The 21,988-nt window shown below is 39.1% G+C and overlaps 2 protein-coding genes across 3 annotated transcripts in view; one reads left to right on the top strand and one right to left on the bottom strand.

Annotated features, from left to right (window-relative positions):
• The first annotated feature begins 90 nt into the window (after positions 1-90).
• On the top strand, positions 91-5,628 carry PNO1 (partner of NOB1 homolog). The gene is made up of 7 exons (XM_050894387.1): positions 91-304; positions 493-642; positions 2,527-2,610; positions 3,289-3,349; positions 4,167-4,284; positions 4,813-4,883; positions 5,347-5,628. Exons 1-7 carry the CDS (start codon positions 116-118, stop codon positions 5,412-5,414), a joined length of 741 nt encoding a protein of 246 aa, XP_050750344.1. The 5' UTR covers positions 91-115; the 3' UTR covers positions 5,415-5,628.
• A 1,511-nt stretch (positions 5,629-7,139) lies between these two features.
• Positions 7,140-21,988, bottom strand: part of PPP3R1 (protein phosphatase 3 regulatory subunit B, alpha) — a 41,645-nt gene continuing 26,796 nt past the window's right edge. For both annotated transcript variants that reach the window (XM_050893784.1, XM_050893785.1), the window contains 4 exons: positions 15,097-15,273; positions 12,730-12,789; positions 11,622-11,806; positions 7,140-9,326 (listed from right to left, as the gene is read on the bottom strand). In XM_050893784.1, the coding sequence (XP_050749741.1) occupies positions 9,279-9,326; positions 11,622-11,806; positions 12,730-12,789; positions 15,097-15,273 (470 nt within the window). In that variant the 3' untranslated portion in view covers positions 7,140-9,278. The remainder of the gene's footprint in view (positions 9,327-11,621; positions 11,807-12,729; positions 12,790-15,096; positions 15,274-21,988) is intronic.

The following is a 21,988-nucleotide window of genomic DNA, read 5'->3' as shown; positions in this document are numbered from 1 at the left end:
AAGTGGCCCGTAGGCCCCTTCCGGCGGCCGCTGGAGGAGGCACGTGGGCCCGCGCGGCAGGAGCGAGGCGGCGGTTGGAGCGCGAGCCCCTCTAACGGCTTCCCCGTCCGTCGCCATGGAGACCGAGACGGAGGCGGCGGCGGGCGAGGGCGGCTTCACCAGCGTCTTGTCCAAGCGGAGCCGGCGGAAGCGGCGGGTGGCCGCGGGCGGGGAGGAGCCGCCGACGGGGACCGCCATGGACACGGCGGAGCCGCGGCCCAGCAAGAGGCCGGCCTTCCCGCCGGTGGCCGCCGAGGCGCTCGGGGTACGCGGGGCGCCGGGCGGGGAAATACCGGCCTGGCGCGGTGCCCGGGAGGAACCGAGTGCCCGGGGCCTGCGGGGCCGGGGCTGCCGCTCCGGGGAGGCCGCGGGAGGCTGAGCGGCCCTCTGGCACCTGGAGCGGTGTCCGGTTCTCGGCCTCCCCTTGCTTCACGACCCTCTGCCCCCCGCTAGGTTGGAAAAGGCGAAATGAGGAAGGTTCCCGTGCCGGCCAACAGGTACACGCCGTTAAAAGAGAACTGGATGAAAATATTCACGCCTATCGTGGAGCACTTGCAACTTCAAATCAGGTTTAATTTGAAAACGAGAAACGTTGAAATCAAGGTAAAGAGAGCTCCTTCTCCTGCTTTCCCAGCTCATACCTGAAATGCTGTGCCTCTCCTCATAGGCGTTCTTCTTCCGCGTATTAAAGACTAGAGAAGGGTTCTAAATCCCAGATGCTGCTTGCAAAAATGGAAACTCCGTAGTTTCGCCTAACCAGAAAACCCTCGCTGGGGATCAAAATAAAATCTGTCAGTTCCTGCTTAGAAGCAAGTAGTTAATGCAAGTAGAATTCAAAAGTGTTAATCCCTTCTGGAAGGGGCCAGCATAAGCTGGTGGGGTTTGTTTCAGTTTTTATAGGAGAAAATTACGTACCTGAGAATTAAGGAAGACTTTTAGTCTGTGTGTTAGGTGTGATTTTGGAATGCAGTGTTTTCCAGCTATTGAAGGTTACTAAGTACTTACGTGACAATTTTGAATTAACAGTGTCTTTTGAGGGGGCCACCAAATCTTCTATTATCTTCTGTTTGTGGCAGAAAATAAGGACCTGTAGTTTAATAGCTTGTGATTTTTCTTTAATGGATTGCACTGAAATAGCTTAGGGTACAGATACCAATATATAATTGTAAATCTTGTAGACTCTCATTCTTTATTCTTATTCCTTCTCAGGAATATTCAGACGTACTATACTTAAGTGTGTATCCAAAGCTCATGCAATGCCTTTGACATACGACTTACTGTATTAGCAATGTTGATGTACGAGATCTTCTAATGTCATAGTGAAAATACAGACACCAACAGTAATTTTGCTCCCTAACCTTGAAATCTTACCACAAGTTCGATGGTAGCAACTAGAGGAAAGGTGACAGAACTATCCCTTATTTACGCTTCCCAGAAGTAACTTGAAGGAAAAGGTAGGGAAGAGCAGGAACTCTTGCAGTTCCACTGAATAACCGTGCGGGTGAAAAACCTGGGATTTTAACACTGCTTTTTGCTACAAAACGGTGTCTGGTTGAAAAGCAAGGTAGTGTTGTTCCTGATCAAGCCGATTTCATTTTGCCCGTATCTATCACGAATATAAAACGGTTGAAAACTTTTAAATGGGTTTCTGCCATTTCTTTGACATGGCGTGGGAGCTGTAAATGACACTTCAGAATACCTTTTATGTATTCCAGACCTTAACATAATTATTTTCCTTAATTGTTGTTTCCTGCTTTGCTTTTCTTACAGTTTCAAAGACAATTTTTCCAGGTTGTCCCGGTTAGGGTCTGTAAGTGCAGACGTGCACAAACTCTTCCACTGGTGGCAGAGGAATGCTCTGGCCCAGTTTTAGAACACGAACTGAAAAAATGCCCCCTGGCAGCAAATCCTGTGGCCTCTGCTGGCAGGGGAAAAAAAACGTATAAAACTTAAAACACTCCAACACTTGCTGCTTTGTCAGGTCGATTTGTTCCTGTTCCAAGTATCTTGTTAATCTTTCTCTTGTCCCATATGTTTTATTGAACTTGTCCGGGTTTCCGTTCACCTGCTAAAACATCTTTAGGATATTGTCATTAAAATAACTTTCCCTCCTCAAGCTGTCTCCTGCCGTCAACCTTCTTTTTTTTTTCTGCTGTTCTGTGTTGCAGTTTAGTTTGCATTGTTTGTTTTTTGGTTGTTTTCCATAAAAAAGGTTCTCCTTCTGTCAGTGGTGGGGGGGATTTTCATCAGCTGCTTTTTTCCCTCCCCTTCAAACACAGGCTGTGGGAGTTGATGCATTCTTCTTGTTGAGGTTTAACATGATAAAAAAAGCACAAAGCGCATTACTTGGGTCTTTCACTACAACACAATATAGGAGCCTTACCTGAATGTGGCTTTTTTTATGGTTAGACTGTATCTCTTAGATTTGTCAAGTCCTGATCCTACTTGCATGGTCTTAATTTGCAAACATAACTTCTTGTCTTGCAGACTTGTCAAGAGACAAATGATCTCGGTGCTCTAACGAAAGCAGCCGATTTTGTGAAAGCATTTATACTTGGGTTTCAAGTAGAGGTGAGTCTCCCAACAGCTAGATTGTGAGATTGCTTGAATTTGCTTGCATGATGTCTTTGGCCTCTCTGCAAATTACAGTAAGAAAGAAATAAAAACCCTTAGGTGGTTTTCTAGAAATAAATTTGGTTGAAATTGTGAATGGAGTGGAAGTCTAGTTTCTTAAGCTAATGCAGGATAAAAAAGTAACCTTCAAACAGCACATAGTTAACATTATGAAACGGAGGACATATTTAGCTGTATGTGAGAGGCAAGCATGAAGCAATAATCTGGCTCTGAGGTGCTCTGCACATGTAGAGACTGTTCATTTTGCTTTAGTCCAAGCCAATAACCTCCAGTCTGTTCAAAACTCAAACTTTACTCGGAGAAAACAAACCTACTGCTTGCAGTATCGTACGGGCTGCTCGTTGCCGCAGACCCGTACTGACTTCACTAGTATAGGTGGGCCTGGGGTGAATGTGGGGGCATCTAAGCATGTGTAGGGTTCTCTACACAGAAATAAAAATCTATATTGCTAATGAAAACGTAGTCTATCTGACTTTAGCTGACTGTTGTTTGATATGTTAAGTGGAAAAATAGTACTGATGTCATCTGCTGATATGTATAAAGAAAACATCAGTTTTCAACTCTGTTGTGGTACTGCAACGCTCATGCTGATAATAAATCTCTTTAATATTTTAGGATGCTCTTGCTCTCATCAGATTAGATGATCTTTTTCTAGAATCATTTGAAGTTACAGATGGTAAGTAGTTTCTGCTGTGGTATTCAAGTAGTGGTGTGTACCATCTGCAAGTACTTTTTTTTTTTGTTTCTTGCCCCCTGCTCCGCTTGTGTCACTGTCGTGGTTTAAGCCCAGCCGGCAACTAAGCACCACGCGGCTTATCCTCGGGGATGCAGAAAACCTTCATGCCATTACACAGAATTATTGGCTAGGTACAGGTGGCTTGAAAGGGTTGTCATTTTTCTAAGATGTCCCAACACAACGCCTCAAACCTTCATCCTTAAACTATGTCACTTTGTCAGAGCTGTTTCATTTTTCTCGTCACACTGTAAACACTGTTTTAAACTTAAAGGTGACATGGAGTGTTTTGGGGAATACATCCATTAGATTTTTAAACCGGAATGGGCTTTGTTCCTCCCGGTATCCTGACAGCGAGGGGTGGGAAGTAGATACAGGAAATAATAGATGTTTCTGGTATTACTGGGACTCCCAGTTAGAGCAGCATCTAAATCTGATCCATTTCACTTTTACCGGTGTTAATTGTGTGCACTTCGGCTCTGTTTCTTTCCTCCATCTTAATTGCTCAGTAACGAAGGGAATGCCTTCCACTGCAGTTCTGTATGAGAATTTCTCTCTGATGCCAGAGCCCTCACGGTCACGTAGCACTTGATGTGCTTTTCCCTTCTAGTCACGTAAGGTGAAATACCTATGTATCTATATTCACCACAGTAAAGTTGCTTTCGTATTAGAATCAGTTGTTTCCAGTAACTTGAACAAGGGAAGCATTACAGAAACACACCCCCCTACTGTTATACTGAGCGTGTTATTCTTGTTTTAGTCAAACCTTTGAAAGGAGATCATCTGTCAAGAGCAATAGGGAGAATAGCAGGGAAAGGCGGAAAAACAAAATTCACTATAGAAAACGTAACCAGGACACGAATCGTTCTTGCTGACACGTAAGTATTGACTTCCTTCCTTCTAGGCAGAGCACAATCCCTAAACTAATCCATGCCCTTTTCCAGGAACAACTTGAATTTTTTGAAACATTTGTAGAGCAGTAGTAAGACAAATGATTTAAGTGCTATTTTTAATGAACACGGTTTATTTGACCTTTTGTTATGAGAACGATGACAATGTCACCAGCACACCTAGAACTGAGTAATAATTCCCCACAGCGTAAGAATTCCTTCTTAGGAATAATCAAAGTGCAGCTCACCAACCCTGCAACAATGTTTTCCTCCTAAAGCTGCTACACTGTTAAATTTGCAAATTGTAAAATCTTATTGTAAAAAGGATTTAGAAGAGCACAGGTTTTATGTTGTAGGTTTTCTGGTTTTGAGATGTTTTTTTTCTTATTTACAAGCGTAGAAAAGGAGCTAGTACACTGATCTGAAATGCCACATTCATCTCTAACCTCCACTCTATTAACTATGTAATCACAGAGGGTTTTTTTCCATTAACTGATGCTACTTTGCTTTTTACAGGAAAATCCATATTTTGGGATCTTTTCAGAACATTAAAATGGCACGAACAGCAATTTGCAATCTAATTTTAGGTAAGTCCTGTTACCTGATCTTCTGCGTTACATCTAAATAGATCTTGCAGTTTGAGAAACTGCTTTCTGTGGGTCTTGCCTTCTTCCCTGGTGTGTCCACACCTGCATTTGGAGCAGGTAGCTTGCTGGGAGTTACCTTCTTGTCCTTAAGAGAAGGGTTCAGGGAAGAAGCAGGGAGCCCAGGGCTTGGTTTCTGACTCAAAACTCTCTCTGTGATGCAGAGGGAACACTTTCTGCTTTTTGATTTAGCTGCAGCGTTCCCTGAGGAGCTATTTTGAATGCACTGTCTAGAAAGCCAGAGGGGGCAACCCACACCAACAGCAGAAGTTTAACTCTGCGCTTGACCATCCTTCTCACCCATGGGCTTATTTCTCCACTTTTAACACAGACATGAGAGCAAAACATCCGTTTCTGTGACAAACGTTATCTTGTTCGCTGACTGAATTTGTGCTTTCTTCTGCAGGAAGTCCTCCATCAAAAGTTTATGGCAATATTCGGGCAGTGGCCAGCAGAGCAGCTGAAAGATTCTGAGCTGCAGCGCAGCTGCACCACCAAGGACTGGGAGTCATGGTTTCTGTTTGCAGGGGAGGCCTGGAGCTACACAAGTACTCGGTCTTCTGGTTGATTTGGAAGCCCAGAAGAAAACCTGGGACTGTTTGTGCAGTCTAGTTTCCCTCAGACATGCTGTCTGATTTAAACACACTTAATATTTCTGTATAGTCATTAAAAGTTATTTTAAATTGGTTGTGTCTGTATCAGAAGTACAGGTACCTGATTTTACTTATCCTCAAACAAAAACATGCTTCGTTACTGACTTTCTGAACATCAAAGTGTTAAAGAGACTGCTGTGAGGCCTTCAGAAAACCTTTGAGTTTAAGCCCAAAAGAATCAGCATAGTTAAGTGTTTGTAAGCACACATCATGGATCAGTATCTTCCTGGAAAAAGGAAGAGTCAACTGGAATGCAAAGTTCAATGGCAGGCTGCCCGACCCATCTCTGCTACTGATCGAACAATGTATCCCACGAAAATGGTAAGACAACAAAGAGAAATAGCATATTTGAACTTAATCCTAGAATCTGTAGCTATATAGATTTTACTTTATTCTCTAGAAAAGGATCTGTAAGGGCAGCCTAGTGAAGCCAAGAGCCACCAGGTTTACTTTACAGTTGTTTGTGCTCTGGTACACTGGCAAGTGCTGGGTCTGCTCCTTAAAATACTACGTGCATGCAACAGAGTAGGAGGAGAGATTACAGAGGCCAGTCCAGTCCCAATTTCACTTAAACGTGGGCCCTTTTCTCCTGATCCTCCCACCCAAACTTGTTACCAAATCTCTTGCAAAATAATTCCATTCAGGTTTGTGAATGACAACAAAAACTGAAATAAGATTATCAAAAACACTAGCAAGTTGAGTAAGCATTTCTCCCAATGTCCGAGTTTCCAGTGCAGCACTTCACAGTATGGGATTATTATTATAGCCAAATTCATTCAAGCCTTCAATTGCTATGAGATTTAAGACTTGCTGAGTTACCTAAATGTACAGCTCTCGCCAGTCTGAGCTATGTAGGGGAGAGAGTGTCCATTCTGGGCAGCTCAAAGTAAAAGTGCACCTACCTGGTGAGCACCTTTTCTGTTCATTGGCTGCATGTATCATTTATCTCCATTAGCTGGAAAGATAAGGGGAGAGCGAGGGAAGGACACGCAGAAGTAATCTAATCTTTACCCTGAAGCAGGTGCACACTGATACCGACCAAAAGCAGCAAAGGGAGAGGGCAGCACACAGAAGGCCCAAACAACTGCACCGCAACAGCGAACGGCTTCCGTAACGGACATACCTGCTACAGGGAGGATTGTTTTCACCAGCAGAGGTCTCGGACCTTTCCTTGAGAAAGCAGCTGCCTTTCATTCTCCACCTACATGAAGGTTAGGGGGCTGGTTGGTTGTTTTGGTTTTTAAACCACCTTCCACTTACCACAATCATTCTGAATTTAGTAGGAATTAAAACAAGGTATTTTATGCAATTTAGACATTTAGCAAAAGAACCAGATGTGCCTTTAAGAAGAAAAAAAAAACCAAAACACTTAAGTCGTCTTGAAACACTGAAATGAAGCCTGGAAGTATTCAGGGGAATGTCTGCACCCTGTACAGTTTTTCAGTAAATCTTTACAATCAAAGAGGGGACAAAAAACTATGAGCAGCAAGGTTTCTTTTCTTTAGTTGAACAGGAAAGGTCTAGGTAAGTACTGACGCACCCCAGCCAAGGTTCAAATATTTTATTTTGTATTCATATAGTATGAAGGTTCTTATAGTTCCCACAACGTATGATGTAGCATGCAGAGGAAAAACTAAACATTCAACATAAATCATTTTTCCCCACACAAACTAAAAAAAAAAAAACAAAAACAAAACAAAAAACCAAACCTCATCCCTCCCCTTCCAATCCCCTAAGGAAATAACATTAGCACTAATTTCTATAATGCCAGCCAAGATATGCACAAGCAAGTAAGAGAAATCGAAAGCATTTGCTAAAATGTTTGTAACAAATACTTATGTACAAAAAATTCACAAAAGACTAGTTCCCCCTTGAAGCAGAGCACATGGCAGTTGACACTGGAACAGATACAACCACTGGCTGAGATTATAAACCACGTACTGATCCAGAGGAAGAAAAGTTACATGTAGTGGAGATTTTTGTTTTGAACATTAACATTTACCAAAGTTTGGCAACATTATATTTTAAATTATGCAAATTATGTAAACAAGAGGAACATTTCAAATCGATCTACATGCAAAACTTCATGTCATGCAAGGACACCAAGCACCTGGATTTCTCTCTCACAGACAGAGCCCATGATGTGCAGCACTCAGTTGAAGGAACAGCTATGGCAGACAGGTGCTCGACTGAAGTAGGTTCAGACAACCTGCACTTTCCACTGCTGATTATAAAACAATTTTTTTAATAGAAAAACTACTATACAGGAAAGATGTACTGTCCTAAAAAAATCTAGCAAATGTTTTTCTTCCAGCCAATAGTACCATTGCAGAAAAGGGAAGGGATGATACAAAGTTGTAAAACGTGGCTCGCTACTTTTATATCACACAAATATATCAAGTTACCATCCATTACAAATTATGATATGGACAAATCTAGAAAAGAAAAAAATTCTCCAGGCAAAGGACTGGAGAACCGCAAGAGGTATAAATTTAGATAGTGTGAAGTTTTCCTCCTCTATGGCATAGGTTAACAAGATTTTCCCCCTGTATGAATCCTATATACATATATATATAAAATATTACCAGTTATTTATGCTAACTGTAGTATTCTTTAAATGCAGAGGAGAAACTATCATGGTTGAAACAACAGAATTTAAATGGCAAGAACATTTTATCATCTAAGTACTGTATAAAATAAGTAGATGGGAATCCTGCACAGTTATGTTGATCCTAATTTCATTAAGCCAAGCACAAGAGAAAATCCTGACTGCATCTAACACCTTGAGCAGCTGTATCTAAAATGAATCCAGAACAGCAGATTTGCCTTAACTTCAGGACAGCTGTAACCGCTCCCAATTCCTAGGTGACGAAATCTAGCAGCCATCAAAGCATTCTGCAGTTACTATATGCACACGAGGGCTAGTTCTTGGCAGTAGCGTTAAACTATATTCTCATATTAAGTAGAACTGTACTAAGTTATTTAGCAAAGAGACACAGTCCCTGGTAATATATTAACAGGTATAAATAAACTTAGTCTCCTGTGTTACAAAAAAATGTAATTAAGGTGAATTAATAAGAAGCAATGCTTTGTCAGCCAGTCAATATATAGAAACATCTGAACAGTCACAGGAAAAGGAAAAGAGTTGACCTAACACCCAGTTAAAATTTTACATTCTTCTACTATATATATAAAACTGTGTGAAATAAAAGTAAGGATGTATATCCATATATTGAACTGTTAATATTCTGCTTGGCACTTTGTACTCTAGTTTTGTTTCTGAATCAAGTATATTAAATTAAAGCCCACCTAGCTACTACATATAGAAAGCTACATATATATCTATATATAAATACACACACACATATATATATATAGATAGATATTTCCTTGTTATAAAAGATGAAGAAAAATAAATTAAAAAGCCAACCCCTTCCCTTTCTCCACCACACTGATATGCTCTTTCCATCTTTGCTGTCCTTCAGACTTTAAAGTGCTACACTGAGTTATTGAGAGAATAAAAGTTCAATAACACTTAGTTGGCTTCATGAGGCTCATGTTGGAAAATGTGGCTTCACAGAGAAAAATACTTCCATTTAAATACACAGAGAGCATTGCTGGACGTCTTGAGCAGATCTTCAGAGATGGAGAAGAAAGCAAAAGTGTTGGGTGGTGCCCTACAGAGTCACACGTCTACGACCATCTTTTTGTGGATATCTAGGCCTCCTACAACCTGGGAGAAAAATAAATGTTCATCAATAGATGAGAATCGGAAGTTAGCAAGATACAAAGAACACACTTTATTCAGAAGATGCATTCAGGTCAATCATAGTTACAGTACTTCCCCGGCCTCTGCAAACTAATTTACATTTCACAAGTACTGTGTGATATGTGAATGAATTACGTATTACCCAAGGTAATTACATTAGTACAATTTACACACTCAAGGGCCTGAAAAACAGTGTAAATTACACCATTTTGGCTTTCCTCCATCTCATATTCTGACCTTGTATTATGTTTCAGCATGTTAGATGCTAACTTTACTTCTAACACACCCTGTAAAACTGCATCTTTACAGGAGAAACAAAGGGCCTTAGGAAAGGCGGCAGGATTTCTGACAATCTGCATGCACCCAAAAAAGAACTGCCAGTGTTCAAAGGTGGACGGTTCATGCACAGAGAAAGGAAAAGGAAAGGTGCGATGTCAGGGGAACTTTTTATATTGCGGAAACAAAATTCAAAGGCCAAACGGTATGGCCAAATGCCACGTATTTGTGTAGATGGATGGCACAAAATTCAAAGAAGGTAAAATGCAAGAACAAGAGGATAAGAGGTTGTAGGAATGAAAGGTGTCTTGTCAGGAGGTCAACAAAAACTGAAGAAATTAAAAGAAAGGCAGAGGAAAAATCAAACAGTAGTGCAAGACAGGAAGTCTGGGCAGGAGCCCAAGGACAAAAGAAAAGAAAAGAAAATGGCAGCATCATATTCGATGGATGGCTAGAAGACAACAGCCCAGTGCAAGAAATAAACAGATATTTCATTAATCTAGGTGTTTGTAGGCTGCAACTCATTCTTTGAGTTCTTTGCAGATGACCACACGTTTTCACATGATGCCATGAAAATAACTAAACTCTACAAAAAAAATATGCAGACAATAGAACCTTTTCGCTTTAATAGTTTGGGGGAGGGCAGATTTTTTCTTTCTTTTTTTTTTTTTTTTTTTTTAGAACTTGCATTGATCAGAAGTATGAACAAGTTATGTTTGAACTGAAGTTGTAAATTCAAAGAGTACGAAACAAAAGCAATGCTTGAGTGCGTATTGACTCAAACTGTGCTACCCAGGTGTATGTTCGTTAATACACCATTTGAAATTAATGTGTAAACACTCATTATTGCGATTTTCAAATGTTCAAGTTTTCAATGCATTTTTTTTTTTAAAGAGAGAAGGAATTTCAAACTTGCTGTCAACTAATTAAACAAATATACAACATGGGTGAAAATCAACCATTTCATGTCTCAAGCGCTACATTCAAACATTCTGCTCAGTAATACCTAGAGAGTTTTTAAAGTGCGCCTTTCAACTGTTTGTCCTTTTTCAAGAGCAGCGCTTGAAGGGTTACTCTCCCTGTAGCTGACACAAATCCTGCTACCCCCGCCTTTGTAAAATCCCTGTGTTCTGCAGATGGTGATAATCTCCCCAGCTCTCTCCCGCACTCTGCAAAGATAAACCTTTCTAAAAGGTGATTTGGAGCAGACACCTAGTTCAGAGATTGGGAGATTAACCTAAAGTTCACCTCTGTGGAACACACCTCTCCCCTCCACGCACCACCCCGACAGTGACACTTTTTGAAAGAGAGATCTGCTATGACCTGCTCTGGTTTTACAGCTTCCAGGTGGTTTGAAGCCTTTTTCTTCCCTCAGACTGTACACGCCTGCCCACCATGCTTTGATTTTGTTCACCCAGTGTATTCCATTAAGCAGCTAGAGACATTTAGAACAACTGAAAGTGCTGGTTCTTTTTTTAATCAAATGTAACTGTTGAAAACGAGGAAAACCAGCCTCCTACGACAAGCCAGTCACTTGCAACTCATCTTTAAAGCTGCTATTTTCTACCAGCATAGAGATTGGAATCCAATATATGTCTTCATGTCAGGCTAGCATTTTTGTCTATATACAAAAATAATTAGGACTGGTCTTGTGTTTAGTATGTCAAAACAACATAGAAATTACTTTGTAAAAGTGGCTGTGCTCTGAACAAAGCAATCATCTTCAGGCATGCCAGATTAAATGGGGAAGTCTGCATCCTGAAGGAACCAATTCGTGACTTGCTCATATGTCATAAGACATGTTGCTCTATGGGAAGCCGTAAGACAAAAATGCCATCTATAATAAAGCTGTGTCAAAGAGGGACTGTTGCCAGATCAGAAGAAACACTCTGCTTTTACAATCTTACCCTTTATACTGTTTAACGTTTTTCCTCCCTTTTTTTAAATTCCAAATTATCAAAGTTTTCTTTGGAGGTTACTTACAGCACAGAATTCTTCAAAGGATATTCTTCCATCACCATCCTTATCTGCATTAATTATGGTTTTATCTACAATTTGCTGTAACTGAGTGTCTTTGAGATTGTTCCCAACCATCATTTTCAGCACCTGGAAGAGCTCTCCATTTGAGATATAACCATCTTTGTCCATATCATAAATGCGAAAAGCAACTGCAGAAGTAAAATATATACATATGTAAAACTTTCAGTAGCAAATGTGGTCGGAAAAGAGCAATATACATTCATGTGCTTTGCGTTAACAGTAAGTGATGACACAATCCTACACAAACTGAGAAAAATACTGCATTTTAAGTGAGATTTCTAACAGCCTCTCCGTTTCATTCTGAAAATCATGAAACATCAGAAACAATACAATGAATGGTGCTACTATGGAATTTAAAACTCACTTTAGAAACGTCAATTGAAATCGTTTTAGCACCAGCAGTAAAAGAACTCTATAAACACTGAACTGGAAAACCAGAAGTAAAGCACCCAGGTAGCAGCTCATTTGCAAGCAGAAAAAAATTACAACCTTCCACGGAACAGACGAATCAAAATCCCACCTGGTTACTTTGCTGCAAACAATTTGGCATTAAGACTGAATTTATTTTTAAACATTTCAGTCTTAGTTATGGAAAGCTACATCCATGACTGAGCCTATCCCTTCCTCACTCCAAAAGCTTGGGTCGTGTTGTGTTCCTGAGATGCAGTTCTCAAACAAGAATTTAGAGCTGTTCTACTGTAGTAGCAAAAAAATCTAATATTATTCTTATGCTGCCATAAAGCAAAGCACATTGCTGCACAGTTTTTGTGAACTAAGTATTTTTAAATGCCCCCCCCCTTTTTTTTTTCTTTTTTAAAAACAGGAAGCAACTGAAAATATTCAGAAGGCAACCTCCTCAAACCTTCCCCACAGAAAAGAGCGCTGGCAAATTCTTCACACAAATGGCAACGTGTGCAAAAAGCTTACATCTACCTTCATCGTTTCCCACTTTTTAAAAGAATCTGGATTTGCTGATTTCTCAATGTTAACTAACAAAAGTATATTTTTGAGGATCAATAAAATTTTTGTTAAGGAAAATCAAAATACTTACACCTCAACTTCTGTTCCTTATCTCCTTTGACACTGAACTGGGAGACTCCTTCTATAAATTCTAAAGAATACAAGAAAAACATTTACAAAAAAGTGTATTTTTTAATAAACCAAGGAACTCAACATTGAGAAATTTTTAGAAATGGTAAAAAATCTAAATTACCCTAAAATCTTTAAAATATTGCCTACCTTGTGACGCCTAAGTGTCCACATACTTTGATACTTTGAGGTTCTTAGTGGGAAGTACTCCAAATCCAATACTGCACTCACCAAACAGACTTGTTCACACCAGTATTTGATTTTGTTGCTAGACTTTCATAAGAACCTGATACAAAACTCCATTGAGATCTCTACTAAAGCTACTCCAGTGGGGATTCTAATTGTACAGCTCCTCTCAAGACTGGTTTCTCAACTTAAAGCACGAATTACACTAAAACTGCAAACTGCTCTAAAACGAATTCCTAAAAAAAAAATTCTGTAAGAAATAGGGTAAAAAGAAAAATTTATGCTGTTTAACAATGAAGTCATTATCCCAGGAGCAAACTCTTGAGTTGCCAAAGAAAATAAAACCCTGGGATGTGATGTGTCTGGATGAGATCCTGTAACTAGACTTCTTAGAGTTTTGGGTGGTAAAAATGACAACAGCGCAAAACTGCAAGCTAAACTATGGTCTAGAAAGACTAGAGAGGTATAGCAATATAGCATTAGGTTGCAAGGCCTACTACAGTTTCACCAAGTTTTGTGAAATTAAATCAACAATTCCTACACGATTTAATTAATAAAAATGCTTGACCGATAACTTGATTATTTTTTTTTTACCATTATGCTTAAAGATTAATCTAAATAAAATGTTTAGGTCTTTCAACATAAGAATGCAAGTTTCCTCACACTAGTAATTTTCCTTTTCATAGAGTCACAGAATGGTTTGGGTTGGAAGGGACCTTTAAAGATCATCTAGTCCACCTTGCCATGGGCCGGGACACCTTCCACTAGACCAGGTTGCTCAAAGCCCCATCCAACCTGGCCTTAAACACGTCCAGTGATGGGGCATCCACAACTTCTCTGGGCAACCTGTTCCAGTGTCTCATCACCCTCATAATAAAAAATTTCTTCTTGTGTCCAATCTAAACCTACCCTCTTTCAGTTTAAAACCTTTCCTTTGAGCTGCCCTCTGAGACAGAAATAAAGAAATTAAATGAATCAAACTTGGCCAGACGACAACAATAGAATTCATTGCCACTTATTGCAGCAGCAGCATTTTACTATACAAAATTGATTTTGACAACTTCCTGTTCCCACCCAAGAACAACCACTCTTGGTAATTATATTAATCACAGCTCAATGTCACATACAATACAGCATCATCTTTCATCACTGCCTATTTTTCACAAGGGAATTTTGAAGGGCCACAAGGGACAGTTACAGACAACATTTAGGGCTTTGGAAACTGATACCAAGAAAGTTCAAAAACTCAACATTCCAGTTACACTATAGTTCTCCCTATAGCAATTTAAGAGGTTTTGTAAAGGTTAGCAGCTTTTGTACAATAACATTTTATTTAAAACGTCAGCCTGTCAAAACAAGTGAGATTTAGTAACATTCTCCAATTAAAAAAAAAATATCAAGAAAAACTGATTAACCTTTTCTAGTCATGAGCAATAAGAAATAATAAGTATTAGCTTGAACGGAAGTTACAGACATTATCACTTCTAAGGGTCAGAGACTGTTTTAACATAAACTAGTAATGAAGATTTTTAACCTGCTGGCCCTTTTAAATATTCATATTTAAAACAAGTCTAAAATTTTGGAGGAATGTACTAAATCAAAACTTTTGTTTTTCACTTGAAGTGTCTGCCTAAGAAGATCATAAAAGGAATCCTGTAAAGGAAGTATCAACAAAAAAAATGTGGACCACTTTCACAATTTAGAAAACTATTTTCAAAATACTCCAAAAGGCAGATCTCTAACATTTGGATAAGTACAACTTATGCACAGACACACCACTTACACAATCTACCTCACTTTTTTCAGTCTCTTCAGCCTAAGAATATACTTCAGATAGCACCACAATTAAGAGTCTGAATTAGTCTCCTTCCAGAGATACTTAATGAGTAGTCCTAAATCAGTATGACCTGGAAAGCTATTACTAAACAATCTGCTCTTTTAAGCATTTCTTTCAGGAGTGCATTGCCCTAATGCACCAGAGAAACTAGTTTTACTGGTACTCAGTTTCACTAGGAATTAGAACCTTATTTTGATTAACAAGTTTTCTTCACTCTTCCTTTCTCAGCTGAAGCAAAATTTGAATTCCAAGGCTCCAGGAATTCCAATAAAATGCCACCACCTGTCACAAAGCACTGTGTCTTACCTTTGAAGTCCACTTCTCCATTTCCATCTGTGTCAAATATATCTATTACTCGCTGTACTAACGGGTTCTGTTGCAATTCAGGTAAAGACATGAACTCTTCCACGCTCAAAGAACCAGAGTTGTCCAAATCAAGCTTCTTAAATCTCTTTCCTAGTCGTTTTATCTCATCAGCATCAACTGGAAGGGAAAAAAAAAAACCACACCTATTCTCAGAAAGGCTTCAGTAAACCCTTTACCAGTTAAAACACAATGCACATTTCTTCGCTGCTTTCCTACCAGAATTTCTCCTACTTTATTACAACTATTAAACACTCTCGTGGAAGATTACAAAGATAACATCAAATTCTGAAGACAAACACAAGCCTTTTCATTTTGTTTTAAATAAACCTTACCTTTTTTCGTCCCTACACCAGCCATAATACAGTTAGCCTTGTGACTCACTGAACACCACATGCTGACACAACATTTTTAAGGATTGAGGATGCTTAGCTAGTTCTTAGTCAGACAGCTCTTACAAATACCAGGTATGAAGAAATTAAAGAAGAGATCAAGTTTTCTTTGAAGGAGCTAGCATTATATTTACACTAGACTAACATAATAAGTTAGAAAGACAATTATATTAATAAACGTATGAGCAAAACTAGTGCTTCTTAAGCACACCAAACACATGAGATCTGCTGGGATACATGCCAGGTTAAGCAGGTTAACACAGTCCCACTATTGACCAGTTATCATTCACCTACTCAAAACATCACCCAGACAGACCCAAGATCATTTTTTTTCCCTCCATCTTAAACAGGAAACAGACATACCTGTAGCCATGACCTGCATATATCTACTTTTTTGGTCCCAGAAATTAAAGCAGATTCAGGTTCTGTAGCAGTACAACTTCATCTATCCTCTTCAAATTTAAAGAGAATCTCAATTAAAGCATATACCTAGTACTCTACTTTATACCTCTGATTTTGCCAGGAACAGACTAAATCTGTGAATCCATAAACACCGCTAAGAAATCTTGTACTCTGTTACTGCTGAAAAGCTTGAAAAATTTTCCCTGTAACAACCTGAAAATTCCCCTATCAGCAGCTTGATTTACAAGACTGAAGTTAGTTCACAAATTGCTGACCATGTTTGGGTATGAAGGAGGAACTGAGGTTCTTAGGAAGTCCTAGAAAGTGGCCAGCATACAGCAAACATATCTCACAGAACCTGAAGCTTTCAAACTCCCCACACCAATTTCTTTCCTAACGTGAACAGTCTCCTCAACATTTCTTAGCTCTATTTAGTGTGTTTGCTCCAATAGTAAAAGAAATTGTTTCTTAGCTTCTACAAGGCACATACATACCACCTGATCCACTTTACATCACATTAATACCTTCTTAGGCTTTTACAAAAAGTGCAGCATAAAAACAAACAGCACATAGTCTTTCCAATACACAAGGTCAGCCAACATGCAGAGCTTTGTTTGGAAATTGTAGCCGATTCAGAGGCCTGATCCTCTACCAAAGCAGTAAAAAAACTTCCACTGAAATTTCTTGATATACTTGTCTAAAAACCAACCAGACACATATCCAGAGGTACACACAACTGCAGTATTTCAGAACAAAAGGGAGAGAGCACGCCAGAAGTCCAGAAGCGCAAGATGATTTTCTGTCAAGACTTATTTTGCCTGAATAGTACATTCTGCAGTTAGTCAGTCTTGGTAACTGCTTGCAGCTACAGAGGCAGAGGGCAAAAAAGGGTCAATACGCCCAGAACAATCTTCCCTTTGCTGTGCCAGCGAGAGACAGATCTGATTCTGCCTCTAGGGCTATAAAAATAAGGCTAAACACCATTTGCAGAGGCTTAAAGCCATTTCCTCAGCTTCCAGCATGCAATTTGGCATTTCAATTAATTAGGCCCTCGACTGCAATAAAGCCGCATTCCTTTTTCCACCAGTTTACGTGGAAGCCTAGAACATGATTGAAGGTGTGCCCTTAACAGCACGACATTGCACCACAGCATCAACAGCACGTTACTGTCAACATAGCTACACAGAAATCCCTCTGGATCACGCGAAAGGAGCCCCGTCACCATATGGTAAGCTATATGTAGAACATAATCACGAGACTAAGAGAAGACAGTATTAAAAGAGAATGGCAAAGCAGAGCTCCACTGGCAATTAGCCTAAATAGTTGCTTATGAGTTCTGCCAGCACAAAATGCTGCTTCTCACCAGTATACTGAAGGTATTTGTCAATTCTTGTTTCTGTCCACAGAAACTCCTTGGTTTCCATTTTCCTCAAAATCTTAAAAACTGTAAATGGAGTCAGTCAGTCTTTGAAATAGTAAGCACTAGCTACCCTCACTCCCTGCCCTGCTGCCAGAAAGTTATCGGACCCACTACAGTTCGATGCAAAGCCAGCACCTTGGCAAGCTGTTAACATGGGAACCTCATTTTTACTGCGAGCTCTCCTCCAGACTTGTAACTCACATAGAAAGAGTTAATATCCTAAAAAAATCCTCACAGCATAAGCATTTGAAAAAGCACAAAAACATTAAGAGTGGCTTGTCACACTACATATGTAAACACATTTTCCAATGTAAAATGAATGTATGAATAGACATAATTTATAGCTATATTACAATAATGTATAGAAGGACTTGTCCAGCCACGACATCAGTCTCTCTCTACTTTCATTAGTCATGTTTAAAATGATGTCCTGGTCCAACCACAACTCTCCCGCTTCCTTACCTGCACTCAGAAATCGCAAGACCTTTCAAATAACTGGCCATTATTTTGTTAAGACAAATCCCTCACAAATTATGTATTTTTGAAATCAGAAGTTTGCAATTGCATCTAGAACTCATGCTGGGAACCGTGAAGTAAGTTCTGTGAGGGTTACTATTAGAACTATTTCCTACTGGAAAACAAGAACAATAAAAGGTACATGCATTATTTATTTCTTCGAAAAAAAGTAACTTCACTTTAAAACAACTAAGCAGCAAATTGAAAGTATTATCTATAGTGTATATAATGCACCTTCGTCCTCTTACCAGATCAGTGAAATCTCACTTCCAATATTAACAGGGAGACTAGCACTGACTAAAATTGAAAGATTAAAGCCTCCTAAGCAATCTGAAATACTTCATATTTCTGTAATTCCACAAAATCACAATGGAGAAAAATGAAAGAAGCACTAACATAGCTGGATCTCTTCTCCCTTGCCACACAAACTAAAGAGTTAATGAATTGCAAGTTTTGAAACATTTCTAACTCACACTTAAGAAAACCCTCAGTATCAGAACACAGCAATGACATTTTTACAAATCAGGTTGTAAACAAAAGATGCCTGAGCCAGGACTGAAGACCAGCCGTCATTAGATAGCATCATTTTCTCAGAGCCCCAAAGTAGCATTAAGCAAAGTCTTATTTCATGACTCCAGTCCGTTTCCTGGTTTGGGAGCTAAAGTCCACAGTATTTTTCCTCAAAAGTATAGAAGCAAAGACTGAAAGTGAGACCCAGAGTTCTGTCAATGGTCTGCTTTGAAGTGGAGCTAATTACCATGTACACAAGTCAGTCAAACACTGCTACATAGCTTTAAACACAATTATTACAGCTGGCACAAAAGACTGACAGGACCAACTCTGCCATCACACTGCTCTGCTCTACTGGAGAAGATAAAATCTTCCACACAAGATGCGCTAAGAAAGCAAACTGTTGCCAGAAAGGTATTTTATCTCAAGCTAATCTATCTTTTAGCAGGACCTACCAATATGAATTCAAAAAGAACATTTTATTGGGACATTCAGAGACTGATCCACCACAGACAATGTTAACAAGCGATGCTACACTGAAAATACATGCTCTGCCATCACCTGCTGGGCATAAGATCCACTGTTCAGTTAACCAGCCTTGCATCTGCAATTAGGCAGATACTTAAACTTACAAGCCAGCAATGCTTAAGAGAAGATAAAGCACCAATTTATGTTCTTCTTTTAAAGATCGTAGTCAAGGAGGTCAAGATTATGGATGATAAAGACAAGAATCAGATGATGGGAAGGGGAAGAGGTTGGAGAAGCATGGAAGAGTATTTCTCAAGAAATTTTTTGTGTGTTTGCTGAACTGTAACAAAGCAACAACTGCCTAAATTATGAAGTTGAAGAGTCTTCATATTTAGAAAATGTTAATTATTCTTCCTCCACGTATACACACATCCAATTTCATAGCTCATACAGTCAATACCAGTTCAACTGCAATACACAGTCCAGGTACAGAAGTTTAGCAGCAGTTTCTACTAGAAATGGGATTACAAATTTCTCATTCCAAACCCTGAAACGTTCAAGCAAAGGGATTGCCTGCACTAGAGATCTGAGAGAGGTTCTGCTCTTGGGGGGAAAAAACAAGTCAAAGAACAGTACTGAAGAAATTAGTATCTCTGCCAAAAGCTGACCAAATATCAATCTCGTCCAGTATTTTGTTTCTGGCAATGGACACACCATGGATGAGAGTACTTGGAGGAGGAAATAATGAGAAATCAAAGTAATTACAGGAATAGGAAAATTTCCTGTAATAGTTCATGAGCATAAAAAAGCCTCTGTTCGTAATGAACGCGTATGGATAAAAACATCTGCAGATCAGTGTTTCATAACTGACTGTATGAGAATTTCATATCAGAACAATTTAATTTTTTTCCTTCAATATATCGCAAGCACCTCACCTAACTTTAAAATCCTTTCCACAAGCTGAAATTTGAAAAGCTTATACACTTTAAAAAATTCATATTTCAGTAACATCTTTGTCTTCATAAAACAATTTAAAAAATAAAATAAGAGTATAAAATAAGGGATGAATGCATTACACTATAAGCCTTAAATTTGCATAGTTTTTGTCTATTCTTTCTTCCTTCAATTCACAGTCATCATTTCTGCTGACTCTCTCTGCCTGGGCTGAACTTCCCTAAAAACCATGTAGGTTTTTTGGGTTTTGGGGTTTGTTTGTTTGATTTGGATTTTTCAAATGAAAACAGCATACATTTATGTATAACAGCACATTTCAATAATTTCCTATTCATTTTTTGTTCAGACTTCCTCCCCGAACGCACACATACAACAGTCCTCGTCTATGAGGGAGGTGCCCCATTTTTACAAGACTGCTTTTTCCTCAGTATTTAGCAGCAGACTGACTTTCTTAAAATTTCATACAGCTATCACTGAAGAACAGAGTACTGAATTAAATTTTCAGAGCCTGAACAAAACACTAGTTTCCTTCTTCTTTGAAGGCTCCTTACAGACAACCTAGTGCCCACACAAACATCCTGAAGCTATACTGGAAATGCAAGGCACAAGATAGTTCAGATACAGTGAAGGTTTCTGAGCTGGAAGGACTGATGGTGGCAGCAGCAGACAGAATTTCACAAGACAAGCTCAGGAGACCAGGACAGAGATGAAAACACTAGGAAATCCAAGGAGGCCCAAGTCCACAATAGTGTAAACAGGGTGATAACATCACTGAGCAAAATAAGGAGGATCAAGCTTTGTTTACATCATTTGAGGCAGAGTTTGCCTGTGACTCATCACAGCGGTCTGAGCTTCCTTGAGCTCTGGCCGCAGTGAGCGCTCCTCTAACCTCAAACTCAAGTTAGCCTTTTTTGTGCTTTGCTCACCAGCTGACATGAGGCTCTATGCTTCCTATGCTTTTCAGCAGAATCGGAAAGTATCGCATCAGCTTGGCACTGATGCCTGAGCTTACAAACATACTAGCTGGCTAGAAATAATACCTGCTAAATGTTTTTCTTTAAAAGGCTTTGCTGGTAGCCTGGTAGAAAAATCAAATTATTCACTGTTTTAAAGCAAACAAAATTATTTATGTTTATTTCATAATCCATTTTGAATTTAATTCACCTTGTAACTAATACAACAAGGCGAGCTTTTTTAAGCAGTTCCAGTATTAAGGATTTTTTGTTAAAGAACTATCAGTATTTTTAAAAGATTCCTCTTCCACCCGAGTATTAAAATTCTAGAGCCAATAATTACCTGCTTCGTATCTTGAATTCATTTGCATACATCTAAAAATGTGATGAATCAGATTAAAATGCAAGAACTCCATGCTTCCAAAAAACCACATGCAAATGCTCTGTGTAACTCCCATTTTAGTACAGTAGCTTTATCTTTCAGCTGGACGCTCTCTAATACGTTGATACTTATTACTGAATACCCCACTCCTTTCCCCCAACACAACAGCAGAGGACAACCCACGTCGTTTTAAAACAATCGTTTGTTCCAAGCTGTTACTCGCATAACTGATGCTCAGATAGTATTGTAAAAAGCATTCAAGTGGCAACTCAAAAAGCTTCATTAAAAGCCAATTTCTGGAGTGCAATGTGCTCTACATTGAAAAAAGTAATTTCAGAGAATTTGTTTTCATGGTAATTTTTCTAGTCAACGTAAAGGTGCATGGCTAGTTTGCTATTAATATGACAGTCGAAAGTAAAGAATGCCTTAAAAATACACATCTCTCTGAAATCCACTACATTCAATGATATTTTAACAGGATAATTGCTTACGTATTCAGAAGCACTGTACATCCATTGCTGCAGAGTACACGATACTTACACAGGCATTTGCAAAGTGTAAGGCATTTGCACCTTAGAAAAGCTGCACATCTCTCAGCAAAGAGGTGCTAGGCACTTCTGAAATCTAAGTGTTTACCTAAATGTTTAAATCTGTATTTAAAAGGTTGGCTTTTCAGCTACTCTTAAAATACTGGCTCAAAGTTATAACTAACAAAAAACAGACCAGAGTGTGGTCACAGAGAGTCTAGTTTCCACATATTTTTCAAATATGAGATCATTATAAACAAGAATATTACTAAGGTATTAAAGATTTTCGTAAACAAAACACGTTCTGAAGT

Source organism: Gymnogyps californianus, chromosome 3 (assembly GCF_018139145.2).
Source record: "Gymnogyps californianus isolate 813 chromosome 3, ASM1813914v2, whole genome shotgun sequence".
Classification (NCBI taxonomy): domain Eukaryota; kingdom Metazoa; phylum Chordata; class Aves; order Accipitriformes; family Cathartidae; genus Gymnogyps; species Gymnogyps californianus.
This window is presented reverse-complemented; position numbering and strand designations above follow the sequence as displayed.